Source organism: Anopheles stephensi, chromosome 3 (assembly GCF_013141755.1).
Source record: "Anopheles stephensi strain Indian chromosome 3, UCI_ANSTEP_V1.0, whole genome shotgun sequence".
Taxonomy (NCBI): domain Eukaryota; kingdom Metazoa; phylum Arthropoda; class Insecta; order Diptera; family Culicidae; genus Anopheles; species Anopheles stephensi.
Window position 1 is genome coordinate 16,185,856 of NC_050203.1, and position 11,038 is coordinate 16,196,893.

At 43.0% G+C, this 11,038-nt stretch overlaps 1 protein-coding gene across 1 annotated transcript; it reads left to right on the top strand.

The window, feature by feature from the left end:
* Window positions 1-910: 910 nt before the first annotated feature.
* On the top strand, window positions 911-9,356 carry LOC118509233 (homeobox protein unplugged). The gene is made up of 3 exons (XM_036049541.1): window positions 911-2,066; window positions 7,603-7,841; window positions 7,922-9,356. The coding sequence occupies exons 1-3, from the start codon at window positions 1,178-1,180 to the stop codon at window positions 8,429-8,431; spliced, it is 1,638 nt and encodes a 545-aa protein (XP_035905434.1). The 5' UTR covers window positions 911-1,177; the 3' UTR covers window positions 8,432-9,356.
* Window positions 9,357-11,038: the final 1,682 nt, after the last annotated feature.

Here is an 11,038-nt window from a genome sequence, read left to right on the forward strand (position 1 = left end):
TTGTAGTTCTACTAATATTTTAAATATAAGGAATAGTGAACGTTATTGCGATATAAACACGCTTTCTTCTTCTTCTTCCTTGGCACTAACAACCTCGAGAGGTCTCGGCCTGCCATTTCTGGCTTTCTGTGACCTTCTTCTTTTAGGCGCACTGGATGGGATTTGAACCCCGGTCCTGCCATGTAAAGTTGGACGGTCTATCCAGCTATTTTAGTCAAGGTATCCTGAAACGATAGGTTAAGACTAATCAGAAGAATGATACTGCTTTTTTAGCTCTAATTTAGATTGCTTGGTATCATCATAACCTAACAAACTTTTTAAAGCGATTGTTTTCCTAGCTGCATAACAAAGCGTTAGAGCTTGAAGCAATTAGTAAGTCACATACTATAAGTCACATAAAAACAAATTGATTCATTTGTTATCGCTTAAAGAACGTATCTTACTCATTTCATCTCAATTAAATCGGTGCTTAAGCGCTCTTTGTTACGTACCGCGAAATTGTCATGATCCTTTCATTTTCGGCAGGACACAGTCTTACGCTCTTTGTCCCAGCAAAACACAACGCAACACTCATCGCTAAGAAACGAAAAACAAAACCACATGAAGGTCATTAGATGAAGTCGTTATGTGCTGCCAGTGTGTTTAACACATTCCACCCAACAATCACCCCAAGAACTCCCTGGAAAATTGTCCCTCTAATGCCTCTGTACCAATCGCTTATGGGAGGAGCGTCAAGCATTTTTTTTTTCCTTAAACCAACCAAGTTCGAACGAAACAGCATAGCCAAAGCATGACAGCATAGATAGATTTGTGGCAGCGAAAAGGAAACGAACATATTCAACGGGCTTGTTGGTGAATCGGAGGACGCACGCATATGGCACACGGTTCGAGCAACAGTCCGTGAGTCAGTCGTGGTTAGTCAGTCGAAAAGTTCCCTCCGGAAAGGGTCGCCTTGATCGTGGTTCGAACGGTTTTTCGTGTGTGTGTGTCCGTTTGGGTGTTGTTCGGAGTGCGTTTGTTGTGCTTTTGGATCGTTTAATTCCTAACACGTGTTTCCGGTGCCAGTGAGGGTTGCTTTTGTGCCTGTGTGTTTGTGTGTCTTTTGTGAGGGTGGATGTGCGTGTTGCTTTATCTATGCCACGGTGATCGAGGATAAACTGATCGAAATAAAATCGGCATGGATAAACTCTCGACCGTACCGCCGACAACGGTCGGACCGGTGTGCGGAGTGACGGACGTTAAGTATTCGCGTCCACTACCAAGTTCGTCCTTCAGCATAGAAAATCTAATCGCTGTCAAACGACGGCGCAGTGCGGGTGGAGCCTCATCGCCCGAGATTGATCCAGTCGATCAGGGATCGTGTTCACCGCCGGCGGGATCCAACATCTCGTCAGGACTTTTCCTCGAGGCGTCTCAGCAGCAGCAGCAGCAACAGCAACAGTACCTGGCAGCGGCCGCTGCAGGATATAGTGCGGCCATGCTTTCTTTCAGCTCGTTTCCCCCGCTGTACCACCCTTGGAGCGCGACCGCTATCCCTGCCGCCGGCCGGTATCTGTCCCAGGCGGCGAATGAAAAATTGTCCACCCTGCTGCTGCACCACTCGAGCGGCGTAGTTGGTGGTGGAAATAAATCGCACCCGGGGGTGGAACCGTTCCCGACGGCCGAACCGCACCAACCGTCGGTCGGCATGTCCTTGCCCGGTGCGGCCAGCCCGAGGGGTGCCCGAAGTGGCGATAAATTGTTCCCATCCGAGGCGGACCTACTGTCGAAGGTGTACGCCGTCTATCAGCATCAGTCACGCTACCTCACGGCCACGGGTTCTCCCGGCTATACGGGGCCACCGGAACCGAATGGTCCTCACCATCAGCAACAGCAACTTCAACAGCAGCCGGCTGGTACAACGATGGAACAGCCGGTAGTGGTGGGTGGGGAGCAGGGAGCGAGAGACCCGGAGGAGGATGAGCGGACGCGCCCGATGGAGGACGGTGGCGAGAGTGCGGATGGGTCGGCATACAGCGATGACATTAGTCTGACACTTTCACCGTCCGGATGCGGCAAAACGACCGGTAAGTTATTAATGGCCGGAACGTGAGTTGGCAGAATGGTGCGCGATCGTGGATCATCTTGTTGGCCACGACGTCTAAACCGGGTGTTGTTGGTGGTGTGAGGGTGGCGAGTCAATTCAATCGAATGTGATTTGTCATGATTTAATTTGATTTGGTGCAGTTTCTTAAAGAGGGTGTATTAGGTTTTTTTTTTGTTATTGCTGTCGCAAGAAGTGGTTATTGTTGTTGACGTTTGTTGGACGACGAATAGGTTGGAATAAGAACACTCAAAGGGGTAGCGAATAGACCGTTACACATGACATGGTTTAATGATTAGTTTGAATCAGGCTAGAGAATTTGAGTAAGAAGGTTTCGCTTGTGATATTTTAACTTTATGATTATTTTCTACGCCGTTTTAAGCAGTATTTTTTATCTTTTATTCTCTATAATAGTTAATAACTCAAGGAATTCCCAAATCTAGGACTGAACCTTGTCTAAACAGGTCGGAAAAAGTATAGTGACAAAATCATCTGCGCTCCAAGAAATCGATGAAATATGTGTGTTTTTGGATAGCTTGTAGTTTAAGTGGATGTGTGTTTTGGGATTTTCAATTACTCTTTTGAGCCAACTGAACACGTAATGGATGGAACATCCTCACAATAGGAGACCAATAATACATTATTTATGATTGTCTTGGAGTCTTGGCTCCAGTATAATGATAACCTATAGACTGTAAATTTTTTCATGGGATGGCTTTGAGTCCTAGCGATGCTCTTATCGACACAATTTAACAGTGTTTGAAGCTTAATTTGTACCAGTAATTCCGTGCCCGAGCGTTGGATGTTGGAAATAGTGAGGCTTTTCCCGACCATAGCTAGTTTGATTCTTAAAACAACCTCTTCTCTATTCGAGAATAGCAAGAACAAAGAATTGGGGACAGATCCAGGCATGTAGACAATCTAATAAAAATGTTAAATGCATCAGATGCAGACTAAGATAAACTAACCTGGAGGTTCCTGGACAAACTCGGCAGTATCATACAAAAAATGCCAACCGTAACATTCTTGAGCAGAAGACAATTGCTCACAATGAATAGTAGTGACAGTGCTTGTCAAAAACATCTTCCCAAATTAATGCGTTATCTGGTTTAACATATCAATCGTCAACGAAGCTTACAAACATAAGGATGCCGCTGAAGTCTTTATTCCTGAGTTGAGCAGTATCTTAAATCCACATTAGTAACCTTTTTTCCATGGAGAAGTCGCATCTGTATTCCTTAGCAAACCATAATAAAATACCCCATGGAGAGCTGCTATTAGCTTACACAGCTTCCTCACCGGTGGATACTTTGTGCCTGATGACTGCAATCATCATCGGCAAACATCTTTTGCTGTAATAAAAAATAAAAAAAAAGTTTAATTATAACTGTAGACTGTTTGAAAGACATTTTTCCTCAAACAATATAAAAAGAAATTATTAAAATGAAGGTAGGATATAGAAATTGTACCGCCCAATACGGCCAAATTCAAATGAGTCGTATAAACTGCACTAATTGAAAAGCATCCGCACCACAGCTGTCCTTCCCCATCTAGTGTAACATCCTTCTGAGGGACACATTTTGGGAAAACAACTGGCTTACTCCCACACCCCTAAATGTATGCAAACAAGCGACGCTAAATGTCCCAGCACGGTGCCTTGTCATCTGCCGTCCCGCAGATACACTGGCCGCACACAATCCACATCTGAACCACCGGAAGGAGGGCGATAATATTCACTTAAACGGATTATGAATAATTTACAAACCGTTCAACCACGACTTACGCCGACTTGTGCCCCGTCCATGTGTCCTTCCTGGCCGTTTTTTGTGCTCGCACCACCACCGCCGCCGCCGTGGCGATCACGTGGCAAAAATCTCGACGGGAAGGAATTATGATTTGATTACCGTGCGCGTGGCCAGGACGACCGCAAAGTAAGTTCACCCTCGCGTTAATGCCAACACCAACACACACACACGTACACACTTAAATTGACTTTCATTGTAGGCGGTAATGAAAAGTGGCGCTTCTTGTGGCGTTTTGTACGTGAGCTGCCAGGCTAGGCAGTCGGACAAAGTCGGGGACGTTTTTTTTTTGTTGCGTTCTTGACTTTTGTTTGTTCACGCGAGGGAAGAGGGAAGCTGTGCAACATTTGTGAGGGTTTGTTACGGAGGGTTTCGGTTGTGTAAGGGTGGGAAGCGAGCGATGAGTTTTCATGCTTGCAAGATTTCTTGGGTTAAATCGAGCGTCTTTAGCTACAAATTGGTGGGATCAATGTTTAGTGAGTGGGTAATCGAATTAGCCGGGAGGGAGGCCAGTATCACTTTCGGGCGACGGTTAAGCTTGTGTTATCAATAGGGAAATCGACAATTTGATTATGCGACAAAGTGATCAACGAAGTCGTTAAAGGTGTGAGAAAATTAACTTCAGCTCTGCTGTTTTCTTCTCTGCCAACTGTGTGAGTGGAAAGTGGTGCGGAGATGAAATGGAATGAGTGTTGCTTTATTTGTAGCACGACAGATTATATTATTTGAATTGAATTTTTTTAACAATTTTTAAATACAGTACCGGATGATGGAGAATGAAACCTTACATCTTTTGTCTGATTTTCAAACTAGTCTTTTCGATACTTTTACTAGGTATAACCGTACTGATATTTTGAAGAGAAAGTACCAATATCTCTATTTGCTATTTCAATTTTGATGTCCTTTGAAAAATGAATTAACTCTTTATAATAATTAAAAAGTGTTTAAGATGTAAAATAAGTCATTCAAAAGATGCAAAAAGTGTTTAGAAAGTTCCAAACTTGTACAAAATAGTTTGAATTTTCAAGCAAAAATAAAAGTAATAGCGATACATCTAAACACGGCAGAATCGGGGTTTAAATCCCATCCGGCCCGCCTCTCCATACGCAGGACTGAATCAACTCAGAAACAGGAAGCCACAAATGGCAGGTCGAAACCTTTCAAGGTTGCAGTATCAAGAAAGAAGAAGATTATTATTTTATCCTTGACCATATGTTTGACAGGTTTGATTGAAACGATTTTCTAATTGTAGCAGTTTATAAATAAATTCATCAACAGTCTAGTGGAAGCTGTAACTGTAATACAACTCTAGGGTGTGGTTAAGTTCAAACAAAGTGAAAACCTTAGAAATCGATTGATGATAAAAATAATCTTTGGTGGAGACAAAATGATTTTTTGTAAATTAATCGATGACAGGAAGTTAAGATGAATTTATTAAACTTTGCCTACTTAACTGGTAAATAAAAAGACTGTCCTTTACCGATTATCGTATTTATTGTACACTATTTTTATAATCTCGTTTTTCGGGACACTATAGCCTCCACGATTCGGATAGATTGGCCGTTGAGTATATAGTTGGTTGGAATAGTAATTTGGTTGGTAGAGATAAGGGTTCTGGGTGTAAGCATCGTTACGTAGGCACCGTTACGTATGAAAGCGCGACCTCCAAAAGCCTTCTCGATTGTAGCAATCTCTTCACGGGTGAGTTTTACGTCGAGCAAACCGTTGGCGCTTCCATCATTGCGGAAAGTAGTGGCTTCTTCTACAGCGCTGCAGAACGAGAGTACCACGAATAGGGCGAGCAGAGCGCAACCGAAATTAAACTTCATCGCGACGGCTCGGGAATGTTTCGTTAGTTGAAACTGAATTGTAAACGGTAATGATTTAGAGTCTTTTAGAGTACTATTGGCACCATTTAAGTTTGTACGATAGTTGTTGGTACAGATGGAAGGTTGTTGTTTTCGAAGCCTTTAAAGGGTTTCACAGAACTTTGAGGTGTAACATGTGGTAGGGAAGAATATCTAGGAATTCCATACTAAGTTTGTAAAGCTAATATAAATGTTACTGCCGATAGCAAGGTGCCCTTTCACGAGTTGGAATAGGTCTCTGTATGTCTGTATGTATGAGTATGTCTTCTAACCATTGTGAATATCAATACTACTTTGAGCATTATTTTTTTAGCAATACGGCCAGCCCGTTCCTAATAAAAATAGGAACGTACATAGGTGTTGCGCATACGCATCTTTTAAGAACATTTAAATCCAATGTTTCTATTCAAGTATTTCTAGCAAACTGCCCCTTAAGCTGAGTCAGATTATGTCAAGCTCTTCAACAAAAAATCTGTCAGACTTTTATCTAATACGGAGCTACGGAAAACTTTGAAAGTATGTTTACTGTTTACTTCTTATTCCTTAGAGTCCTAGTCACAAACGGATGCTCAGCATCAAACTGGAAGCGGTTACCTCGAAATTCAAAGTAGTTGTATCTTTATTACATTTCGAAAGAAAACTTTTCATAAGTGATTTATTCAGCTAGTTAATGTATTAGTGCAGTAAGGTAACCGGTAATTGACCTAGGAAGTATGATGGATTGTTGCTCATACTAAGCGGAGGATGACCAGAAACGTTACTGGTTTTTTACATTGTGGTCGAAGAAAATAAAAGGATATTCCTTAAAGGTTCCTGCTTTTTAAACAATTAGATAATTCAGTCATGCGTTATGAAAAAAGCTATTTTATTCCAAGTTTTTTGTTTTCCTATCCATGATGAGGATTCACTTGATTCCGCCAGGTAAATCTGCGACCACTCATAAACTTCTTAATGGCAGCAATGACTTCGCTGAGCTCAAAGTTGATTGTGGCGTTGGCAGCGTCGTTATCGCGGGATTTAGCTGCATCTTCCGAGGCCTGGCAGACGGCGATCACTGCGAACAGGGCGATCAGGACGAAGGCAACGGTGAACTTCATGATGAGTGGTTGGAAGCCGTCTGTGGTTGTTACTGAGGGTAGATGGGAATTGCTGCTAGCTTTTATACTACAGTAGAATAATAGCTTCCGAACATTGTGAGTACAGATGATTACTAGCGTACAATTTTAGAAAATGTGCTGGTTTTCTACCGGTTAAGCAAAACAGCGTCCTTTAAAGCAAATAAAATACAGCTGCTAATGTTTGAGTATAAGTAAAGCATGGCACGGGCGTCCTCAGCAACAGCTTATTTCACAATAGGTTATTTAAAACAACTACCCCGAAACAAGTTCAACAATTGCAAACTTAGAGTAGGGTAATTGTTCTATAAAATTATCAATATTTTAGCATTGAAGTCAGCTCCTTTTACATGAGACGTCATGGGATCTAGAATGAAGCACTCTCCGGAGGCTTGTAGGTTTAGTTGACCGTTCAGCAACGTTTCGACATTGAAGATGTTTCGCCATAACGTACAATCGATTCGATAAACCTTGAACTACAGCTGTTATAAAAAATACAAAGACCTATCTGTATTTTCTCATGTTACATATGTTTTTTTCATATCATTCTCATATCTGCGGTCGGCCATATTCGAACAGGAGTTATTTGCCTTTGGAATATTATTAGAACATATGGTTTTAAATGTGTTCCTTGACGCATTTCTCAGAAAAAAGGCTACTGCATGATGCGGACGTGGTACTCCGATCATTTGGCCCAAAAAAAACTAATATCCAAATTACTCCCTTCATTCCAGATCTCGGTGACACCGACTCGGACGCTTGCTCGGAGGATGATTGCACACAAAATTCTTCCTCGTCGGGCCGGGCCGGTAAAGCGGGTAATGGGACCGAAACATCGAAATCACGACGACGCCGTACCGCCTTTACGTCCGAACAGTTGCTAGAGCTGGAGCGAGAATTTCACGCCAAAAAGTACCTCAGCCTTACGGAGCGTAGCCAAATCGCTACCAGCTTGAAGCTGAGTGAGGTGCAGGTAAGATGCCACCACCCGCCCAAGTCACGATCGAGTAGGGTTAACGCAACTTCTTCCTTTCTTCCTTCCTACGGCACTAGGTAAAAATTTGGTTCCAAAACCGACGTGCCAAATGGAAACGGGTAAAGGCCGGGCTCAATTCGCACGGTCTCGGCAGTCGCAATGCGGGCAGTTCCGGTACCGGTACGACCGGTGCCGCAAGCAAGATCGTCGTCCCGATCCCGGTACACGTGAACCGGTTCGCCATACGTTCGCAGCATCAGCAGATGGAGAAAATGAACCTGGTTGGACCGAAGGCGGAACTGCGCAAGGCGGATCTTGGGCTGACGGAATCGGGTGGCTTCGAGCGGTTTGGATTGAGCAAACACCTGCCGAAGGTTGGAACACCGCTGGAGGCGGCCATCGGTAGGATAGAGGCTGCCGAGGGCGCCTCGAAGGGCTCGATCGATAGTGATGCAGGAGTAGGAGGTGGTGGAGGGGGAGGAGGAGGAGGAGGATTTCAGTTAGGGTTGGGGATGTGTTCCCTGTCCGCACCACCACACAGTGCCTCCCATCCGGTCGCTCTAGTCGTTAATCCGAAAACGTTCTAAATCGTGCCCTTCTTAGCCGGTTAGTTAGTGGACTGCGATCAGGCAGGAGTGTAATTAATTTAACCGATTTCTTAAATAAGGTTTCTGTGATGCTGAAGCTAGGCGGTAGAAGGCGAAAGAGGAAGTTTACAAATAAATCAGTGATGTGATTAATTCCAGCAATTCAAAATGGGAAATGCTGCTGGTTGGAAGGAAATTGGAAACAACTGCACTGCATGGAACAATTTAGCTTCAAATCAAGATTAATTGCTGGCGAGGAACAACTGTGGTTGCCAGAGTCAATTAAAACTCGTCACAACAAATGTCACTTCCGGTGTTTTGTGACGGAGTTAATTTTCTGCCGTAATATTAAATTAAATATGCATTACTTGACCCAACCTGTGAAAGGTTTAATTTGTCTCGTATACGTTTCCCACTAAGTCATCATGTTTGGCAGGAAGGAACTGGCGATTAAATTATTTAAAATATATTTCAATACAACTCGATCAGTCGATCAGTCTCTTTAAGATAAAGGAGTGACATTTAAACATCAGATTTTATATTTTTCACTAAGTTTCCGTAGAAATCACTCTTAAATAACAGTTTTATTTCTATGTAAAATTGACTGGTTTCACTGCAATGATTTTAATTTCGCTTATTATCCGGTAAATGGCAGGTACGACTGGAACTTCATTTAACTGACAACAGTTTTACAAGAAGTGAAGCTATCTCTCTCTCTCTCTTTCTCTTAACCACAAGCAATACATCAATGGTTGCTTATATCCATTGCCTATAAAGCTGTACATATTTGATAAGGAATGAGGAATTAAAATAACTAGAATCCACATAAGAAAACCGGATAAGTAATGTTAAATGCGTGTAGTAAGATGTTAAGTAATGTATGAGAATAATAAAACAAACAAAAAGCACACCGAATGATCAGAAACATGTTTCAGTGCATTTTTATTGTGTTTGTCGGAGAAATCGTTAAAGTAGTTAATTTTTCAATTAGCCATCTGTAACGAGGCCTGCCAGTACGGTGTAAAGCAAGGAAGAGCAAAAAAGGGAAACTCGATGTAAACCTTTTCCACCCGTATATACATAAATTAACATGAATTAATCCACACACACACGCACAGACAGAGATGGAGGCTGGTTAGCTTGTAATGCTATTGCGTCGCGAACTTTGCTAACGCTGGCCGAAATTGCAGTCGAAACGACAATTTTCACTATCCCGCCCATACCATTCAAACGGATGGATGTTGGTTGCTTTGATTTTCCCTCCATTTTCCCATCCGTCGCTGTACCGATTTACAGTTGCATTGTGTTACGGGGATGGTTTGTTCTTCGGGGCGAGCATTGCTGGTGAGATTTCGGGGCGGGATTTTTCTCGCCGTTTGTTCACATTGCTGCCATTCGCGCGCAGTGATTATCATTAATTGTTGCACGAGGGGTTTTCTTCGCTTCTTCTTATTAGCGTACCACAGGATGCAGCAGGAGCACGTACGGAGGGTTGTTAATATGAACGAAACACTGTTGGGTACAAATCGATTAATAGTCGAGCTACACACGAGCTAGATTTTTTTTTCTCTCTGTGCGAGGAGCGATTCGTAAGCGCCACACACACACACGAGGGCATCGATTAACAACGGCACGAAAAGTCAACAGATTCTAGTGGCGTGACTAAGTGGGACAATTTCACGCACCAAATTGTGTCCTTACGGTTACGGTTGGGACTCAGGTTCTCAGGTCTTTTTTCCCTCTTTATGCTGCCTGCCTGCTGCTGCTGCTGCTGCTGCCAGGGTCGGGTCGGCCCACACACCCCTAAATCACTCTCTCACCCCTATTACCGGTAGCTCCATTCATTATCCCAGGTGTCTCACGCCTTTTGCCTGTCCGTGGCATTATTGCATACAAAGACCAGGCAAAAAGTCATTGCGGAAGAAAAGTGATCGGACGGCGATGGCTTTGATGTGGGATTGCTTCCACTTTCGGCAGGAGCGAACCGTTTTCCGTACCATTGTTAGGGGTGTTTTTATGCTTTTTCCTCCGAACATTACATTTAACTTCCGATGACACCGATTAGGAGGGACCCAGGCTTTCGGATGCTGAGCTTAGCCCGAAGCCTTCAAAAGCTGACATTCGGGTGAATTGGCACGGACGGGTCTTGGGCGAGCCTTCCTGTCATAAACTCTGCTTAACAAATACAGGAAAGAAAGGCTCACCGATAGAGTATGGCAAATTATTATTTTTTTTCAACAATCGATGACACATCACACGCTGCACTCGATCGTTCATCAATCATAACAGGCTGAAAGAGAATGTAAAACAAAATCTAAAGGATTCGCAATCAATCAGGCAGATAGACGAGTAATGGACTACTCGTTCGAGGAGAGTAGAAGTGTCGATTAAATTAAAAGGGGTATTAAGGTTGGGTAAGAGAAGATAGCTTGCGAGATTGTGAGAATGGATTTTGTTACTTAAGTTCCTAAAAAACGGTCAATTATGGTAGCTTAAATGTGGCTTGCATATGTAAAGCAAGACTTGCTTACGCACTAAGAATTTAGCTGAAATCAACAGAATATTATTTGATTAAATAGTAATTTAAGGATTACAAATTTTTGCTGT